We start from the raw sequence: 21,715 nt of genomic DNA on the forward strand, positions 1-21,715 counted from the left end.
TCAAACTCCTGACATTGTGATCCACCCTCCTTGGCCTCCCAAAGTGCTGGGATTACAGGCGTGAGCCACTGCGCCCAGCCTGAGCTTTCTTTTCATATGTTTGTTGCCTGCATATATGTCTTCTTTTGAAAAGTCTCCCTTCATGTCCTTTGCCCACTTTTTAATAGAGTTGTTTGTTTTTTGCTTGTACATTTGTTAAAGTTGCTTTTAGATTCTAGATATTAGGCCTTTATCAGATGCATAATTTGCAAAAATTTTCTTCCATTCTATGGGTTGTCTGTTTACTCTGTTGATTGTTTCTTTTGCTTTGCAGAAGCTCCTTAGTTTAACTAGATCCCATTTGTCAATCTTTGCTTTTGTTGCAGTTGCTTTTGTCAATTGAAAGAGTTCATCATGAAATCTTTGCCTGTTCCTATGTCCAAAATGGTACTGCCTAGGTTGTCTTCCAGGGTTTTTATAGTTTTGGGTTTTACATTTAAGTCTTTAATCCATCTTGAGTTGATTTTTGTATATGGTGAAAGGAAGGGGCCCAGTTTAAATCTTCTGCATCATTTGTTGAATAGGGAGTCTTTTCTCCATTGCTTTTGTCATGTTTGTCAAAGATCAGATGGTTGTATGTGTGCAGCCTTATTTTGGGGCTCTCAATTCTGTTCCATTGGTCTATGTGCCTGTTTTTTGTACCAGTACCATGCTGTTTTGGTAACAGTAGCCTTGTAATATAGTTTGAAGTTGGGTAATGTGATGCTTCCAGCCTTATTCTTTTTGGTTAGGATTGCCTTGGCTTTTCAGACTCATTTTGGTTTCATATGAATTATAAAATAGTTTTTTCTAATTCTATGAATTAAAATGTCATTGGTAGTTTGATAGGAATAGCATTGAATCTATAAATTACACAGGACAGTATGATCATTTTAGCAATATTGATTCTTCCTGTCCATAAGAATGGAATGTTTTCCCATTTTCCATTTGATCAGTGTTTTGTAGTTTTCCTTGGAAGAGATCTTTCACCTCCCTGGTTAGCTGTATTCCTAGGTATTTTATTGTTTTTGTGGCAACAGTGAATGAGATTGTGTTCCTGATTTGGCTCTTGGCATGGCTGTTGTTGGTGTGTAGGAATGCTAGTGATTTTTGTGCATTGATTTTGTATCCTGAGGCCTCACTGAAAGAAGCTTTTGGGCCATGACGATGGGTTTTTCTAGATATAGAATCATGGCATCTGCAAACAGGGATAGTTTGACTTCCTCTCTTCCTATTTGGATGCCCTTTCTTTCTCTTGCCTGATTGCTCTGGCCAGGACTTCCAAGACTGTGTTGAATAGGAGTGGTGAGAGAGGGCATACTTGTCTTGTGTCAGTTTTCGAGGGAAATGCTTCCAGTTTTTGCCCATTCAGTATGGTGTTGGCTGTGAGTTTGTCATAAATGACTCATTATTGGTGTTGGCTGTGAGTTTGTCATAAATGACTCATTATTTTGAGGTATGTTCCTTTAATACCTAGTTTATTGAGAGTTTTTAACATGAAGGATGTTGAATTATATCAAAAGCCTTTTCTGCATCTATTGAGATTATCATGTGGTTTTTTTGTCTTTAGTTTTGTTTATGTAATGAATATATTTATTGATTTGCATATATTGAACCAACCTTGCACCCTAGGCATAAAGCTTAGTTAATAGTGGTGGATAAGCTTTTTGATATGCTGCTGGATTCGATTTGCCAGTATTTTGTTGAAGATTCTTTCATTGATGTTCATGAAGGATATTGGCCTGAAGTTTTTTGTTGTTATTGTGTCTTTGCCAGGTTTTAGTGTTAGGGTGATGCTGTTCCCATAGGATGAGTTACAGAGGAGTCCCTCCTCCTCAATTTTTTAGAATATTTTCAGTAGGAATGGTACCAGTCAGCTCTTCTTTGTATATCTGATAGAATTTGGCTGTGAATGTGTTCGGTCCTGGGCTTTTTTTGGTTGGTAGGCTATTTATTACTGATTACATTTTGGAGTCCGTTATTGGTCTGTTCAGGGCTTCAACTTCTTTCTGTTCAGCCTTGGGAAAGTATGTATGTTTAGGAATTTATCCATTTCTTCCAGATTTTCTAGTTTGTGTGCCTAGAGGTGTTCATAATATTACCTGATGGTTATATGTATTTGTTTCCACATACATTTTATTTTTTTAAGGCAGACATCTCACTCTGTTGCCCAAGCTGGAGTCCAGTGGCATGATCTCAGCTTACTGCAACCTCTGCCTCCCAGGTTCAAACAATTCTTATGCTGGTATTACAGGTAGCACCACCACGCCCAGCTAATTTTTGTATTTTAGTAGAGGTGGGGTTTTACCATGTTGGCCAGGCTGGTCTTGAACTCTTGACCTCAGTGTGATCTGCCCGCCTCGGCCTCCCGAAGTGCTGGAATTACAGGCATGAGCCACCATGCCCAGCGAGATAAAAAGCAAAATGGGTATACTGGCCACACACCTGAAGAGCCCTCTTGTCTTATTACTCTGAATTAATGTGCTTTTATTGAAAAGCTCTGTAATAACAGTATTTATTAGTAATGCTAATGTTCAGTAATAAAAGCAAAAATTTTTTCTCTTTAGGTAATTTTAGTACTCATACGATTTATGGACATATAAAATTGTATTATAATCTAATATTTTTAATACAAGCTAATGGATACTAACTTGTGGATGTCCTCTCATGGATTTTGTTCAAACTGTTAAAGCTAGTATTATAGGACTCATAAATCTGTGGATATAGTTGCGGGGGGGCAGTCACAGTAACATTTCACAGACTCTTTGCTACACCTCAGCCTCTACAAAGTTTTCCCCATTTATGTCCAGTGAGTTCCCCTATGTTTTGTCCCAATTGTTTTCCTGTTTTGACCACCCTCTTTGGTATCAGCTGTCCAAGAAATCACTATAGGATTTCTCCTATTGTCTCTACCACTGGTGCTGATTGTAGGACACTGATGTTCGTGCCAAGCATTCTATCTCATAGTGGTCCCAGAGTTTTTAAACAGGCTAGGGACACTTGGGAGACAGGCTGTGTTCCATGCTGAAGCAGGATGTCCGTGCTGTGCCCCATTCTGTGTTCTACTATATCTTCCAGGCAGAGCTCTTTTCTTCCCTAAGAGTTTCCCCAGGTTCCTTTTACTATGTAAGTCAACTCATTCAGCTAGGTATTTTCCAGCCTCAGGTCCCAGAAACATCTTTGGACATGATCAAATACATCTGAATCCCAGCAGGGGTGACAACTTTGGCTCAGCATGAGCCTCCTATTTCTTCTTTTTTCTCTCACCATTGTTTTTTCCAGTGTGCTCTGTTTGCATTTAAATGTAACACAGCCTTAATAAAGTTTCCAAACTCACTTATAGTTTTAACATACTTTGGACTAGAGAAAACAGTGCTAGTGATGAATACTATAATGTCTTTTAGGTTTGTACTGGAAGGAAAAGAAATTCGTATCAATATGTCTTGTGCAGTATTTATCACCATGAATCCCAGGTGAGTATCAGTGAATATAGTGGGAACAGACACAGACAAAAATCATTTTCTTAAGTCTTATCTACAGATGGAGTTGCTTGACATTTGCATCTGTCCATGCATCTGCCTCCATCATCCTCCAAATACTTCCATTCCCCACACCATTTATGAACAGCTGCACTCTGCACCTGTTCATATGGATAAGGATAATCTCACATTCATTAAGCTGCTGATGAAGTCATATTTTTACTTCATGAATACCCAGAGAGAAAGGAAAAAGGGTCAGCAGTTTTTCACAAAGAGGACACAGGCAGAAAAACATCTGATGAGAGTGGCAGGAGGAATAAGACAATAGTGGTTGCAGGGAGTGGAGGTTGGGCAGATTCAGTAAATATCTGATTGAATGCTGTAATAGTCCAGAGAATCAGAGGGAACTAATATGAGGTAAATTGTGGGAGGAGCAACAGGAAGAAAATATGATAAACCAGGAAGCTCTGTAAGATGAAAGGTTACAATGAAAACTATCTTATAAACTAATTTTCAGATAAAGGTCACATAGAACACCAATATGATTATTTTGGGGAAAAGTATGTGATTCCTTATTTGAAAAATTGAAAAGTGGTGTTTTTATTGTTTGTTTTTCTTTTCCTTTTCAGATACAGAGGTGGAGTAGAGCTCCCAGATAACTTAAAATCTCTGTTTCGCCCAGTGGCAATGATGGTGCCCCATTATCAAATGATTGCTGAAATAATATTATTTTCATTTGGTTTCAAATCTGCAAAGTCACTCTCTGGAAAGTTAACTAATCTTTATGAATTAGCGCGCAAACAACTCTCACAACAGGTAAATAGCTACTTTTCTCAAAATATTTAAAAGTGATTATATAAAAATAACTTTAAGTAATACTTTTCTGGTATTGGTCCAGGGATGACCTGGGACTATACCAAAGAATGGAGCTAGAATTCCTATCAACACATCAAAATAATGGAACTAGAATTTCCGTCAACATGTAAAGTCCATGTATGAGCTTCGTGTAAGGCAAACTGTAAAATCATTCAAGATTCTAAGTCTTTCCTCCAAGATCTGGAAAGAGTGATTGAGCATTTGTTATTTTTAAATTACGGACTACTTTTTTCCATACAAGGAAGTTAATATCTAGAGCAATTATTCTCAAACTTTATTGTATACCAGAATCATTTGGAGGACTTGTTAAAACACAAAATGCTGGGCCTTACTCCCGAGTTTCTAATTCTGTACATCTGGTGTGGGGTTCGAGAATTTGTGTTTCAGACAAGTTCTAAACTGTTACTGATGCTGCTGATCTAGGTTCTACACTTTGACAATTATTGTTCTAGCATATGCCAGAGTATTTGTTGCTAATGCAAAATGGTTTGGACAGCTAACCACATTTTCTCCAAAAGTCCTCCTCTTTTAATTTTCTTTCAATTTATCTCATTCTAGTTCAGAGAAAACTTAATTCAGATACTGATATTTCTTAACACCTTTAATATTTGTTAGTCTTTAAGAGTGAGACTTTAGGAGCATCACTCTGGGAGATAAATGAGAGCATTAGCAGTATAACCAAGGGTTTTTTGGATTCATATCACTGTTTCCCTGCATAGCATAGATTACCTGTAATTTACCTATATACTGTATGCGTTTGTTTTCACATTTTTTCTTTAGAAACTTTAATAATTCAAATATTTTAATGTTTGATAGGATCATTATAATTTTGGCTTGAGATCTCTGAAGATAGTTTTAATAATGGCTGGAACGAAGAAACGGGAGTTTAAATGGTCAGTTGAATTTTGAATTGTTAGGTCAAAGGGCAGTTGTATATTGCTGGGAAAATAATTTGTAGAATTACAGGTGATGATGCCAAGTTAAAACAGGGAGTCCCCTAGACTGTCATAGTAAAGTAAGGCAGAGATTATTTAAGAATATGAAAGAAGAGTAAGAAAAAATGCACAAAATCAGAGTACTTTTTCCCAATAGAGAACCTATTTTTTTTTTTAAAAAGTGTTTTACATAATAAAAGATACAATGGAACAAAAGACCTTATTTAGAAGAACAATAACTCAATGAGAAATGTAAAGCCTATATCAATATACCTATGTGACAAATGTGTAAAACCCAAATGAGGAAAACTTTAAAACAGGATTGAAAGAAATGAAAATGTATTTAAATGAAATAATATACCACATTAATAAAATCATAACATCTTAAAGGACTTAGCATCATAATGATTTAAATACTCTAAACATTAATTTACAAATGGAAATGCAATCTCAGTAAAATATTAAAAGGATATTTAGTTTGTTAATTTGCTTGTTTTTAGGCAAGCTGGTCCTAAAGTTCACATGGAAAAATGAGACTAGCTAGAAAAATATTAAAAAGCAAGAGCAATGAAGGGAAGATATCCCTTTATGTATTAAGACATATAACAAAGCTTCAGTAATTAAAACACTGTGGTACTGGCTCATGAGTAGAAAAGCAAACCATTGGAACAGTATAGAAAGTCCAAAAATAGAACTATATGCTTTGGGCATTTATTATATCATAAATCCTTGGGGAAGAATAGATTTTTTAATGAACGATTTTGGGAAAACTAAACAGCCATCAGGATAAAGATCAAGTTGGAACCATTGTCCACATCATTTACTAGGATTAACTCTAAAAGGATAAAATAATTTAAATGTAAAAAATTTAAATGTATTTGAAGACACAAATGTCCTTTGTTCTTGGAGTATGGAAGATCTTTAAAACTTAAGACTCTAAATCTAGAATCCACAACAGAAAAGATTTATAAATGGTCAAAAGTATGTTTTTTGAAGTCAAAAGACAATTGATAAACTAGTGAAAAAGTTGTAACTCATATTACACATAGCTTATCCTCTTAATATATAAAGATTTTCTAAATATTTGGGGAAAAAATCAATAGGAAAGTGGGCAAAGGACATCAACAGATAGTTCTTGGAAAAAGAAATATAAAAGTGCCTTAAGTATATGAAAGTACGCTCAACCCCACTCATAATGAAAGAATGCAAATTAAAATGACACTGAAATTCTGTTTTTCACTTAACAGATGGGCAAAAATATAAAGTTGGGCAAAACCTTGGTGAAACTGTAGGGAAGCAGACATGCTTTTTCCTTTCTGGGTAGAAAGAGACAAGATATACCTTTTCATATTGGTATGATTGGGGCTATATTCTTGTACTGCCTATTTAAAATGAAATAAAAAGATAAATATGTTGCAAAAGGATATATCAACTTGTTAACTGTTTCCCTTTTAAAACATAATAATATGGATTGCTTACAGATACATACACATGTAACAAAAAAAGAGAGCAAAAGATAGGGGATAAAGCTGTAATAATTTATTTCTTAAAAATAAAAGAACTGAGTCATATATTGCAAAATGGCCTGTATAATATTGATGGCATGTAAATAGGTGTCTGTTGTTAAATGTTTTATGATTTTTTAATAAAGATAAATAGCACTCATATATGAAACTCAAGTATAGCTCCCTGATGTCCTCAAGTCCTCTGGATTTTATAGTCCTATAGTCACCTAGTTCTTTACATAAGTATTCCAGTGAAAGTAGTACTGCTCTCCATTCAAAGCACTTGATTGTCTTCAAATGAAAGGAAATCTAAAGTTTTCATGGGCACCCTTCAATTAGAGTTTCCATTTCCAGTATACAGGAAACTGTCTCCTACCACTGAAAGCAGCTCCCTTCTATCTCTAGTCTGTGCTGCCCTAAATGTGACAGCTCCATTTCTTTGATTCCTTTAAAGCCACAGAAGCCATGTGATTGTATGAAGATGACTATATTTTAAGAGGGTTGATGAATTTTTTGTTATCAGAGTAAAGCACAGTGAACAACCAAAAAATTAATATTAGACAATTTTGCTTTTTAAAAGTTTCTTTGCCCTTCTTGACACCAAAATAAGAAGTATTGTTCTTACCTGTTTCCTCTTCCCTTCCCTGTCCCTTCCTTTCCTTCTGTCCCACCCTATTCTTCCTAAGGCCTCTGACCATATTTCTTAGCCACCCAACAATACTACAAATTTGTCTCATTTCCCTAGCATAGTAATTCACCCCTCCCTTTTATTTCTACTTTTTCTTTCTAGATCATGTTGGAAGAACTTAATGTTAATTCTCAAATATACTTTCAGGGTGTTTAAATTAAAACAGAAAGCAGTGTATTAATATCCTTGGGCTGCCTTATAAAATTATGACAAAGTTGTGTCTTAAAATAACAGAAAAGTATTTCCTCACAGGATCTGCGGCCAGAAGTCAGACATCCAGGTTGTGGGTAGGGCTGCTTTCTCTCCAGAGACTCTTGGGCAGATTCCATTTCTTGCCTCCTCCAGCTTCTGGTGGTTGCCTGCATTTCCTGGCTTGTGACCACAGCACTCTAATCTGTTATTGTTCCTTCAAATTACAGGAAACCTAACGTTTTCAAATAGTCACTAAAGTTATATAACCTTAGCTCTAGTCAATCAGTGTATGGCAGTTACTTGGACACAGTGACTCAAAGGTAAACACGTCGTCACATCACCGACTCCTCTCTGTGTCCCTGCATCTCTTTGTCTCTTATTAGGATACATGTGATTTTATTTACATCTGGATACTCTAGGATAAACTCCTCTTAAAATTCTCAATCACCTCTTTTGCCATATTAAATAATATTCAGATTCTGGGGATTAAAAAGTGAATGTGCCTTTGTAGGGGGCATTTTTTTTTCTTTTAAGGGAAAGAAGCAGTTTTCTCCCTCTTTCCTTTAAAATAATTTTCCAAATCTTTTTGTTTAGAAAACAAACTAATTATACAACAGCTTAAGTCCAAGACCCTTGTGGTAGGAAAGATTTTCTTGGCAACATCTAGAGAATTAACATCTCTTCAAGTATACACTTAAAAGATTTATGGTCCTTACCACAATATTGGCCACAAAATGGGTCTCAACTAATTCCAAAAAAGTGGTATCATGAAGACAATCATAATGGTTACAACAAGGTTACATTAGGTATCTTATTCTTAAATTTTAGTTAGATGTTGACATTAAAGCTTTATTTATTCTTAAGCTATGACACATAGACCCATTGGTAATTTTGCATGCCATTTCCAAAATTACTCTTTTTTGTAATATTTTAATGAGGTGTTGCCTTTGTAACAGCATATTATAACAATATTATAATATTTTATTTAAGCTATTTTCTCTCCATATGTATATTTAACACTTGCCCTACTACCAGACATATTGGTCTTCCCTGATTTTTTTCATTTTCCTTTAAGATAAAGCAAGATCTGTCTTGAAAACAAATATTAAAAGGCCATTGTCATTCCCTAGGACCCAGCAATAAAGTCTGGAACCCTTTTCCATTCTGATGTGGCCCCCTCCCTTTGACTTCAAGTGGACTTTTGCCCTCTCTTTGCCAAAATACATTCAGAAGAAAGACTCAGCGAGGTATTCTCAGGGAAATGTAAATGACTAAAGTCAATTCCAACCCAATATAACTCTCCCATTGTAATTAATAGAGTGGTTATAGGAATACAATGAGTACAAAATTATAGACAGGAGGAATGTTTTCAGTTCTATTGCAGTGTAAGGTGACTATATGTAGTTAACAGTATTATATATTTCAAAATAACTTGAAAAGAAGATTTTGAATGTTCTCACAAAGAAATGATAAACGTTTGAACACCTTTGCAGAGAAGTTTTCTTCCTTTCTATCTCTAATATAGTATCATAGCATGTATAGTTATTTTTCTTCTGATTACATGTTTATACAATATATAGTGAAGTGTTTAGTATGTGAAATATTGTTATTATAGAGTAACATATGTAGTATAACTTATATCAGTAAGCTTTTGTTAAGATTAACAGAAAACTCAATTTGGCTTAAATAGTAGAGGGAACTGTTGTTTTTATCCCATCAGAAAATCCAGAGGTGGAGCAGGGTATGATCACTTTGACTAAGGTTTCAGTTTAATTTGTCTGAGATATTCTCAGTACTGCAGTCCTCTATACACTGGCTTGCTTTCAGGCTGGCTTCGTTTTTGGTGGCATGACACCTTCTAATAATAACTGGGGCTGTCCATATTACTGAACTAAAGGCCTGAATTTTACTCTGAGTGGACTCGTCACTTGTCTACCCTTGAGTCACTGTGTCCAAGTGACTGCGATACACTGATTGACTAGAGCTGAGGTTATGTTACTTTAGTGAATATTTATTATGCCATATACTTGATTTTCCAAACTCTCTTGTAACTTTGGCTTTGACATACAACCTTGGCAAGTCAGACACAGCTGCATTAGAATCTGAACCTGAAGCTAGTGAAAAAAGAAATGGATACACACAGAGTCCATTTTGCTGAGGGTGACAGCAGTGGCAGTAGCTATAGCCATTTACCAGAAATAGCAGAGGCAGTGAACAGTTCTAGTGCCAGCATCAGTCATATATTGGTATGACAGTCACTGCTATCGGGATCCATTGATGATGACAGACATGTTTTCATAAGGCCAGTTCTGTAGATGATTTTGGCCATTGTTCCCAGCTGGATAGCTTGCAAGCCTAGTTCTGGCCCTCCTAGAGATTTTTAAATAAATCAGTGTGTTATTTTTTTATTTTACATTAGCCTAAATTCATTTCTGTTATTTGCAACTAAAAACCCTTGCTGATACAGTACCTTTCCCTGATTCGGTGTCTGGGGATTGATGTTGCTCTTACTGTTCTAGACCAGTCAGAGCCTATTTCTGGAGCTGGGGATCTTATTAATTCCACCCAAACCATATGGCTGCTATCCAGTGAGAGAGAGGAGGGAAGGACATTGGAATAGCCACCCCTAAAAAAGTATGTTAGTGGTCTTTAATGTCTGCAAAGCAGACTCGCTAATTTGTTCTCTATGTTTGTTTTCTTCTACCATTAAAGTGATACCCGTGACAGTCTTTCTGAAGCAGATGAAACCTTGATTGTTATCGAGGCTATAAGAGAAGCTAGTTTGCCAAAATGTCCTTCTGAAGATGTCCCACTTTTTGAAAATATTATTGGAGATATTTTTCCAGAAGTGACAGTTTTAAAAGTAAATCAACTTGCCTTGGAGGTAAAAAGACCTTTGAAAATCATCACCGCTTATTTGGATGTGGAATATCAATTAAGAAACTAGATGTGGATTAAAAATATTATAGTTCTTCCTAAATTCTGTATTCATGTGGTAATTGAGGGGATAAAAACACTTGGAGATATATAGTGCCCCTTGGGGAAAAAAAGAGCTTTCAGTATATTATGTCCTAATGGAAATAAGAATGAACCATGTACCTTTGGACAAGGATGATCATTATATATTTTGTTTCTCAAGTTTTTCATCTTTTGAAATGAGGATGATAGTTTCTGTTCTTCCCACTTTGAAAGGGTGCCTAGAGAATCAAATTAGATCAGCGTTATGAAAAAACTTAAATTGTAAATATTCTGTAATTATTAAAATTACATATTATAATGATAAAGCCCTTTGTTGTTTCTTTTATGTCTGTAGCCTCACAGTCATTGCCTTAGTCTAGGTAAGAACTCAGTGTCTCTTGTTAATATTTTTACATAGCTTCCTGCCACACTCTGCATTCCAACATTTTCCCATATGGCCACCAGAGTTGTTTTACTAAAATATACATTTGATCACGTTAGCAAAGCAACTGTTGGATTAATGTTGCCTGCAGTACAAAATTGAAATTAAGTATTTTGGCATATAATGCCCTTCACAATCTGCTGGACCAGGTTGTTTTTTCAGTCTATCCTCTTCTTCCTTCCTCTGTCTCTTCCTTTCTTCCCTGTTCTTTCTACCTTGAGCTTCTGTTCTCTGACTTTTCCAGGATTTTATCAGGTCTCAGGCCATTAAACATGTTGATTCCTTTCCCTGAAACCCAACCTGTCTTCAAAAAAAATTTTTTTTAATTTATTTAGAAAACAAACCACTTCATAATTATTTGTTCTTTAAATATAACTAATAGGGCATGTACATAACTTTATACACAGCAAGCACAGAATTCATATTATTTCTGAGCACACATGAAAAACTTACACACACAGAAAGACCATTCATTAGGTGATGTAGGAAAGTTTGAAAGACTCCCTTGAAAACCATCTGGACCAGGAGTTATGAGAGGAAAGCTCTTTCATGGTTCTAATCTGTAAAATTAAATCTAAAATTTATGAATTCAAAATTTATGTCTCTTCTAGTGTCAATTTTGTTAGATAAGACAGATATTCCCACTTCATTCAAGTTTTAAAATATAAATATAGAGTTGAACAAACCACTATCTTAAGATTCTTTCAGTTTCATGTTTCTGAGATTATTTGCTCAATCATTTCTTATTTTCCTAATTTGTGTTTTCTTCCTTGATTACATCATCTAACAGTTTATCTGATATATTATTTTTTCTCAAAAAACTAGCCTTCTTTCTATTCATTTAATATATCTTTTTCTGTTTCCAAACTCTTTGGTATCTGTTTTAAACTTTTAAAATATCCTTATTCTTCTGGGTTTTGTGTTTTTATTCTGTTTCCAGCTTTTTTAGTAAGAAGTCTAATTCATTTGTTTTCTTCTTCTTTTTACTAATATAAGCTGATAAGATTTTCAAATTCCCTCTAAGTGCTGCTTTAGTTATATATACCATAAGTTCAGATATGTAGGAATTTCATAGTCATTTTTCATATTCATATTCATCCTGTTGTGATAGCGAATACTAGGTCTTATTCATTCTATTTTTTTTGTGCACATTAACCATCCCCACTTTCCTCCCACTTCCCCACTACCCTGCCTAGCCTCTGGTAACCGTCCTACTCTGTATCTCCATAAGTTTAATTGTTTTTATTTTTAAGTTGCACAGATAAGTGACAACATACAATGTTTGTCTTTCTGTGCCTGGCTTATTTCACTTAACATAATGACCAGTTCCATCCATGTTGTTGCAAATGACAGGATCTCATTGTTTTGTATGGGTGAATAGTGTTTTTGTGTGTAAGTACTACATTTTCTTTATCCAGTCATTTGTTGATGAACACTTAGGTTGCCCCCCAAATCTTGGCTATTGTGAACAGTACTGCAGCAAACATGGAATGCAGATATGTCTTCGATATCTGATTTTCTTTCTTTGGGGTATACACCCAGCAGTGGGATTGCTGGATAATATGATAGCTTTATTTTTAGTTTTTTTGACCAACCTCCAAACTGTTCTCCGTAGTGGTTGTACTAATTTACAACCACTATGTATGAGGGTTCCCTTTTCTCCACGTCCTCACCAGCATTTGTTATTGCCTCTCTTTTGGATATAAGCCGTCTTAACTGGGGTGAGAGGATATCTCATTGTAGTCTGATTTGTATTTCTCTGATGATCAATAATTTTGAGCACCTTTTTCATTACCCATTTGCCATTTCTAAGTCTTCTGTCTTCTTTTGAGGAATGTCTATTCAAATCTTTTATCTACTTTTTATTGGATTATTAGATTTGCTTCTATAGAGTTGTTTGAGCTCCTTATATATTCTGGTTACCAATTCCATGTCAGATGGGTAGTTTGTAAATATTTTCTCCCATTCTGTGGGTTGTCTCTTCACTTTGTTGATTGCATCATTTGCTGTGCAGAAGCTTTTTAACTTGATGTGTTTCCATTTACCCATTTTTGCTTTGGTTGCCTGTGCTTGTGGGGTGTTACTCAAGAAATTTTTGCCCAGATCAATGTCCTAGACATTTTCCCCAATGTTTTCTTGTTAATAGTTTCATAATTTGAGGTCTTAGATTTAAGACTTAAATCCATTTTTATTTGATTTTTATATATGACAAGAGATAGGGATCTAGTTTCATTCTTCTGCATATGGATATTCAGTTTTCCCAGCACCATTTATTGAAGTATGTTCCTGACACCTTTGTTGAAAATGATTTCACCACAGGTGTGTGTATTTGTTCCTGGGTTTTCTGTTTTGTTCCATTGGTCTATGTGGATATTGGTCTTTGTGTCTATTTTCTGGTCTTTTCCATTGGTCTGTGTGTCTGTTTCTCTGCCAAGACCATGCCATTTGGGTTGCTATAGCTCTGAGGTATAATTTGAAGTAAGGTAATGTGATTCCTCCAGTTTGTTCTTTTTGTTCAGGATAGCTTTGGCTATTCTGGGTTGTTTGTGATTCCGTGTAAATTTTAGAATTGTTTTTTCTATTTCTGTGAAGAATGTCATTGTTTTTTGATAGGACTGCATTGAATCTGTAGATTGTTTTGGGTAATATGAACATTTTAACAATATTGATTCTTGCAATCCATGAACATGGAATATCTTTCCATTTTTTGTTGTCTTCTTCAATTTCACTGTTTTATAGTTTTCATTATAGAGATCTTTCACTTCTTGAGTTAATTCCTAGGTATTTAATTTTATGTGTAGCTACTATAAATGGGATTACTTTTATTTCTTTTTCAGGTTATTCTCTGTTTGCATATAAAAATGCTACTGATTGGCCAGGTGCAGTGGCTCATGCCTGTAATCCCAGCACTTTGGGAGGCCGAGCCTAATGGATCACTTGAGGTCAGGAGTTTGAGACAAGCCTGGTCAACATGGTGAAACCTTATCTATACTAAAAATACAAAAAATTAGTGGGGCATGGTGGCACATGCCTGTAATCCCAGCTACTGGGGAGGATGAGGCAGGAGAATCGCTTGAACCCGGGGTCAGAGGTTGCAGTGAGTTGAGATTGCGCCACTGCACTCCAGCCTGGGAGACAGAATGAGACCCTATCTCAAAAAAAAAAAAAAAAAAAAAAAGAGAAAGAAATGCTACTGATTTTTTATTTATTTGTGTTGCTTTTGTATCCTGCAACTTTACTGAATTTATCAGTTCCAGTTGTTTTTTGCTAGACTCTTTAGGTTTTTCCAAATATAAGATTATATCATCTGCAAACAGTGATAATTTGATTTCTTCCTTTCCAGTTTGGATGCTGTTTATTTCTTTCTCTTGTCTGCTTGCTCCAGCTAGGACTTCCAGTGCCATGTTGAATAACAGTGCTGAAAATGGGCACACTTGTTGTGTGCCAGATCTGAGAGAAAAGGCTTTCTGTTTTTCCCAATTTAGTGTGATACTAGCTGTGGGTCCGTCATATGTGGTTTTATTGTGTTGAGGTATGTTGCTTCTATACACAGTTATTTGAGGGTTTTTATCCAGAAGGATGTTGGATTTTATCAAGTGCATTTTCAGCATCGATTGAAATCATTATATGGTTTTTGTCCTTCATTCTTTTGACATGATGTATCCCATTGATTGATTTGTAATATGTTGAACCATTTTTGTATCCCTGGGATAAATCTGACTTGGTCGTATGAATGATTTTTAAATGTGTTGTTGAATTTGGTTTGCTAGTATTTCGTCTTTTTTTTTTTTTTTATACTTTAAGTTCTAGGGTACATGTGCATAACGTGCAGGTTTCTTACATATGTATACTTGTGCCATGTTGGTGTGCTGCACCCATCAACTCGTCAGCACCCATCAATTCATCATTTATATCAGGTATAACTCCCAATGCAATGCAATCCCTCCTCCCTCCCCCCTCCCCATGATAGGCCCCGGTGTGTGATGTTCCCATTCCTGAGTCCAAGTGATCTCATTGTTCGGTTCGCACCTGTGAGTGAGAACATGCGGTGTTTGGTTTTCTGTTCTTGTGATAGTTTGCTAAGAATGATGGTTTCCAGCTGCATCCATGTCCCTACAAAGGACGCAAACTCATCCTTTTTTATGGCTGCATAGTATTCCATGGTGTATATGTGCCACATTTTCTTAATCCAGTCTGTCACTGATGGACATTTGGGTTGATTCCAAGTCTTTGCTATTGTGAGTAGTGCCGCAATAAACATACATGTGCATGTGTCTTTATAGCAGCATGATTTATAATCCTTTGGGTATATACCCAGTAGTGGGATGGCTGGGTCATATGGTACATCTAGTTCTAGATCCTTGAGGAATCGCCATACTGTTTTCCATAATGGTTGAACTAGTTTACAATCCCACCAACAGTGTAAAAGTGTTCCTATTTCTCCACATCCTCTCCAGCACCTGTTGTTTCCTGACTTTTTAATGATTGCCATTCTAACTGGTGTGAGATGGTATCTCATTGTGGTTTTGATTTGCATTTCTCTGATGGCCAGTGATGATGAGCATTTTCTCATGTGTCTGTTGGCTGTATGAATGTCTTCTTTTGAGAAATGTCTGTTCATATCCTTTGTCCACTTTTTGATGGGGTTGTTTGTTTTTTTCTTGTATATTTGTTTGAGTTCTTTGTAGATTCTGGATATTAGCCCTTTGTCAGATGAGTAGATTGCAAAAATTTTCTCCCATTCTGTAGGTTGCCTGTTCACTCTGATGGTAGTTTCTTTTGCGAATTTTCATGTCAATGTCCATCTGGGATATTGGCCTATAGTCTTCTTTTTTTGATGTATCTTTGTCTGGTTTGGGTATCAGGGTAACACTGGCCTTGTGGAATTAATTTGGAAGTATTACCTCCTCCTCTGTATCCTGCAGTTTTATATATTTAGCTGTTTGCATGTATCAGGGTTTCCTACATTATCTAATAAATGGTCTTTTTTTAGTGTTTATGCTAAAAAATAGTATGTTCTGTGCCTATGGGGTATAAAGTTATAAACAAGTATATATAGCCTATTAATTGTATTTTTCAGAGTTTTGATGTCTCTGATTCTTTATCCATCTGTTTCTGCAAGCGGTATATTAAGATTTTAAATCACTGAGATAGCTATTTCTTTTGCACATCTGTCGATTGTTGTTGTATATACTTTAAAGTTGTAAGTTGTATATGTATTCCTATCTTTTTTACCAGCATCCTATATCCCTCTTTGGCCCACTGGTGATTTCTTGCTTTAATAGATATTCAGTCAGATATTAAAATTTTATCCAACTTTTTGATGCAAGGTTTATCTTCAGAAGTTCTTTTTCCATCCTTTTGTTTTTCAAACTTTCTATATCTTTGTTTGAACTGTCTGTCTTATAGGACATATATTGGTGGCCTTTGTTTTCTTATAATCAAATCTGTGATTATCTGTCCTGTATTTACTGATTTTTAACTTTTTCTGTACAATGTATCCTGTTGTCTTAAGATACATTACTGTTATTATTAAATTTATTTTTGCTTTAGTATTTTATCTCTTTTCCTGCTCACTATGGGGTAGATTGAGTTTTCTTCTTTGTTTGTTATGTTTATTCTCTTAGCTGAAGACTGACATTCTTGCCTCTTTTAGCTGATGCCTCTTTTAGCTAAAGACTGACATTTGTCATTCTTTTCCCCTATGATCAAAATGTTTTCATATCTATATTTGTCCCTTTCAAGATAAGTACTTTAGTACACTCTTTGGTCTTCCCCACACTTCCACTCTCATTATGTTAATGCTATGTAGAATTATAATTTCTGGTTGTTATAGAAATGTTTTCTCTCTCTTTTTTCCTTGGACTTCTGCATACTCATGCTTGTGCTCTCTCTCTTTTAGAAAATAGTAAACTAATAAGAAGTTGTTTCAAACTTACTTTTTATATCTATTATAGGCTTATCTTCAATTTATTCCTCTTTTTGAGTACTTCTTCCAAGAGAGTTTTCAGAGTAGGTTTTTGTGTAGCAAACCTTCTGAGAACTTTAATATTCAAGACTGTTTTTGATATGCCCTCATATCTGAATGGCAAATTCGTTATAAAAGTCTAACTTTAAAGTTATTTTCCTTTAATATATTAAAATCTCTAATTCCTTAAAAATATTACTCCATTTTCCTGTTGCTCCAGGGTCACTCTGAAGAAGGTCAATGTCACTTCAATATTTATTCTTTTATAGTGTACCTACTTTTTCTCTTCATATGCGCTTAAAATTTTCACTTTACCTTTAATGTTCATAATATCACTATAATTCTCTAGTTATGAGTTTTGGTACTCTATTAGCCCTTTTATTATATACTCTTTTATTTTTAGTTCTCTAAATTAACAGGAGTCTTAAACTGTGAGATCCTTTGTTTCACATGATTGAATGAGTTGGACTTTTCTGGTTCAAGAGTTTGCAGCATCCAAGCTCTAATAAAACTAAGCTATTTCTTAGTACTTACATGTGTTCTGGATTTTATAGATTTTCTTTGTTTTTTTTTAACTTGTTTATTTGTTTGTTTGGTTGGCTTTTGAGACAGGGTTTCAGTCTGTCACCTAGACTTGAGTGCAGTGTCCTGATCTCAGCTCACTGCAGCCTCGACCTCTTAGGCTAAAGAAATCCTCCTGCCTCAGCCCCCCAAGTAGCTAGGACTACAGGCACCCACCACCATGCCGGCTAACTTTTTATATTTTTTGTAGAGACAAGGTTTTGCCATGTTGCTCAGGCTGGTCTTGAACTCCTGGGCTCAAGCCGTCCATTTGCCTCAGCCTCCTAAAGTGCTGGGGTTACGGTAGTGAGACACCACCCATGGCCTCGTATTTTTTTATTTTAATGAAAATGCAATTTGATATTTTTTTCCTTGTTGCTCTGTGAGATTTTCAGAAGTACAATAGATATTTGTCTTTAAACTGGTGCCAAGATTTTGAAGATTTTGATTTATATTTATATTTTGAGAATTTTCATTTGTTTTTTTTTTTTAAGAAAATAAAAATATCAGTTGGCAGGTTTTGCTCTCTCTCCCTTTTATAAGCATTCTTTCATCTCCCTCTGGCAGGGCCCACAAACTTTCCACTCTTCTCCAGTTATAAGTTTTGGGTGCCTCTTGTGTTAGTTTTAACATTTTTCAAGAATTTGCACATGCACATCAATGGTTTTACTTTTGAGCCTTATTATATATTCATCTTTTCATCAGCTTTACAGGTCAGTATATGTGGCAGTCTGAGCTTATGGAAAAGTTTTCTATATAAACACACCAGTTTATTCAGCTACCCCATTTGTATTATACCCACATTTGTATAATTTTTACATTAATAACTATGCAAGCTGTCAACTGTTTAATAAATTGTTACTCACCAAATTATATGATTCATAGAAATATAGAAATGTCACAAAGATCATAATTTAAAATTATAATGATTTTAATATTAAATTTGGAGTAATTCAGTTTTTTATTTAATGTTGTATTTTTGATGGCTTACACAGTGACCAGCCATGTGTGACACACCCACATAGTAATATATCTTATTTAAAAATATTCTGTAGTTTTGCTCTTTATACTATTTGCTCACTTGAGGTACAAGAATCTGAATCACATTTAATAGGCAATTGTGATCTGTCTGACTTATTTACATATCTGTCTCTTACATATCCAAAGTGAGTTATTATCTCCAGGTAACTAAAAGATTCACTGAGAATTACTGAACCACATCATTGAACAAGAACTACATATAGTTTGCCATCCAGCTAATTCTAAGGAACATCATATATAGTCACGAATATTTTATAGTAGGATTATGATTTTTATTTCAAAACATTCTGAAGTAAGAAGTTTGTGAAATTCATTAGCCAGGTGGGATAACCTAAGTATCTCTTTAATTATCCCCACCCTATGATCTGTGCATACAATGCTATTCTTATTCTATGCCTGTGTGACTTCTTGCTTATATTCAGGTAGGTGTCTAGGCTTATGTTATTAACTGCAGAGGATTCATAAGTTCAGGCCTGAAGTGGGCAGTCTCATAAATTCCACTTAAGAGATCAATTCCATTTAATCTTTTAAAAAATTCTGCCAGCTGATTGCCTACCTCCAGTTCTTGCCATAGAAGCTGCCTTTTTCTCCATTGTACAGTCCTACTGGATATTTCCTTCACCTGCTTTGTTCTGTGTCATTGTAGGGATGCAAGGAATGAAAAATGGAATAGAAGAGATCAGTGCAAAAGAAAAGATAAATCCCACTTTTTTCTGTAGACATAGTTACCATTCTGTCTACAGTGAAATAAACCCTCCTTTAGAAGGGTTTCCCTTATAATACCTTAGTTAAAATATTTAGTATCTTTCCAAGCTGCAGCTGCTCTTTGGAATATTTTAATTTATAACATCATGTCTTTAATCTTGTAAATTTTATTTACTGTCTTAAAATATTCTTAACATTGAAACACTAAAATAGTCATTACAAAATTGAAAACCTCTCTTAATAGTAATTAGAATTACAAAAAGGTCTAGAACCTTTTATGTTATCTTTTAGTGTAGGATAATTAGATGGTTATACACTGGTAACCTCTGGTTTTTCAATGTTAAACAATGGGTTCTTAATCTGGGAGAGGATCTATGAATTTGCTATCAGGTGTCTGTGAACATAAAATTTTGTGTTCCCTGTATTTTTCTGGAGACAGTAGTAATAGTTTTCATTATTCTCAGAGACAGAGGTTGGTGAACTAAAAAATCAAGAACTACTGTCTTAAAGAGCAGTAATTGGTACCTAGTTAAGAGAGATTTTGGAAGATAAAAATTTAAGGGTTCAATTTGCAATGCATTTTAAATTTATGTATTTATTTCCTTTTAGAAAGTAATATGTATTGCAACTCAGCAATTGGGTTTACAAAACTGGTCATCTCAGAAAGAGAAGATTATACAGTTTTATAATCAACTTCAGGTAAGTATAAAATGACATGTTAGCAATCCTTTGCCTATGTTTCAATAGGAATTAATAAAATAAAGGGCAATAATAATAATAATAAAAGATGTTACAGGTATAATATTTTTTGAATTCAGTGATTTATTAATTGTGAGTCAAGACTTTATTATCTGACCTTCACATAACTCAACAAATGGATCTTTTCACCTTCATCTCCTTAATACATATACATAAAAGCCCTGCAAATGTAATGTAAAATATTCTGCATTCCATTGCTATACCTTCTTTGAGTTTCCTATTTTCCATGAATGAACCATTTGGATAAACATCAGAATGTGCATTTCCCTGATTACTAGTAAGATTGTATATCCCTTTTTATACTTATTAGCCATTTGAGTTTTCTGTGAATTGCCAGATTATGTCATGTACTCATTTTTTAATTGGGTTGTTTGTCTTTTTCTTAGCAAATGTATAGATTTTTCATTATGCATTTATATATCATAATTTTTCTTTTTTTTCTTCTCCTCCTCCTCCTTCTTTCTCCTTTATTCTTCTTCTCTTTCTCCCTCCTCCTCCTCTTCTTATTCTTCTTCTTCTTTTTCTTCTTCTTCTTTCTTTTTTCTTCTTTCTTCTTTCTTCTGCTTCAATAGAGTCTCACTCTGTCACCCAGTCTGGAGTGGAGTGATACAATCATAGTTCACTGCAGCCTCCAACTCCTGGGCTCAAGTGATCTGAATATCTAGGGGTGCAGGCACATGACACTATGCACGACTAATTCCTTTAGTTTTTGTAGAGGCAGGGTCTTGCTATGTTGCCCAGGCTGGTCTCAAATTCCTGGCCTTAAGCAACCTTCCTGCCTCGACTTCTCAAAGTGCTGGGATCACAGGCATGAGCCACCATGTCCAGCCTATATCGTAATTCTTTTTGTTTGTGTTTTTGTTTATTTTTTTATAATACCTATATTAATTTAATTAATTATAAATACATCAACAAAAACCTACAGGCAGAATAACAGAAACATGCAATGCTGTCATATCAAGAAGCCATTATCTCTTTACTATTAAATATAATTACATGTAAGAAAAGTGCTTTGAATAAAAGCACATACAAATATTATTACTCACCAAATAAAATATTGAAATTTATAAATAGATGTTAAATGTAAATGAACATGTTCATTTTATATACTGCATGTTTAAGTATGTATTATTTATTGCCTTATTACTGGGGCCATCTTATAAATTGCAGGATGTTAGTAGCATCCTTGTCTTGTACCTATAGAAGCCAGGGTACCTCTCTGTCACCCAGTTGTGACAACTAAAAACATCTCCACCCATTTCGAAATGTCCCCCAGGGGTGGGGGATGGCAGCAAAATTGCCTCTAGTTGAGAACCACTGCCCTAAAATACAATGCTTCCCTAAATTAAACAGATAAAAATGATCAGTGATATACATATCAAGAAAGAAAATCATTGTACATCAATTTCTATCCTTATATCATTTATAGCCATTATGAGAGCGAAATTTTTTTTTTATTATACTTTAAGTTCTAGGGTACATGTGCAAAACGTGCAGGTTTGTTACATATGTATACTTGTGCAGTGTTGGTGTGCTGCACCCATCAACTCGTCAGCACCCATCAACTCGTCATTTACATCAGGTATAA

The 21,715-nt window shown here is 34.9% G+C and overlaps 1 protein-coding gene across 1 annotated transcript in view; it reads left to right on the top strand.

The window, feature by feature from the left end:
• Positions 1-21,715, top strand: part of DNAH14 (dynein axonemal heavy chain 14) — a 604,313-nt gene that overhangs the window by 224,715 nt on the left and 357,883 nt on the right. Inside the window, exons 32-36 of the mRNA XM_033199195.1 lie at positions 3,423-3,491; positions 4,127-4,313; positions 5,190-5,266; positions 10,406-10,577; positions 19,978-20,067. Of these exons, the coding sequence (XP_033055086.1) occupies positions 3,423-3,491; positions 4,127-4,313; positions 5,190-5,266; positions 10,406-10,577; positions 19,978-20,067 (595 nt within the window). The remainder of the gene's footprint in view (positions 1-3,422; positions 3,492-4,126; positions 4,314-5,189; positions 5,267-10,405; positions 10,578-19,977; positions 20,068-21,715) is intronic.

This window comes from Trachypithecus francoisi, unplaced genomic scaffold (genome assembly GCF_009764315.1).
Source record: "Trachypithecus francoisi isolate TF-2019V2 unplaced genomic scaffold, Tfra_2.0 Lachesis_group5, whole genome shotgun sequence".
NCBI classification, from domain to species: Eukaryota; Metazoa; Chordata; class Mammalia; order Primates; family Cercopithecidae; genus Trachypithecus; species Trachypithecus francoisi.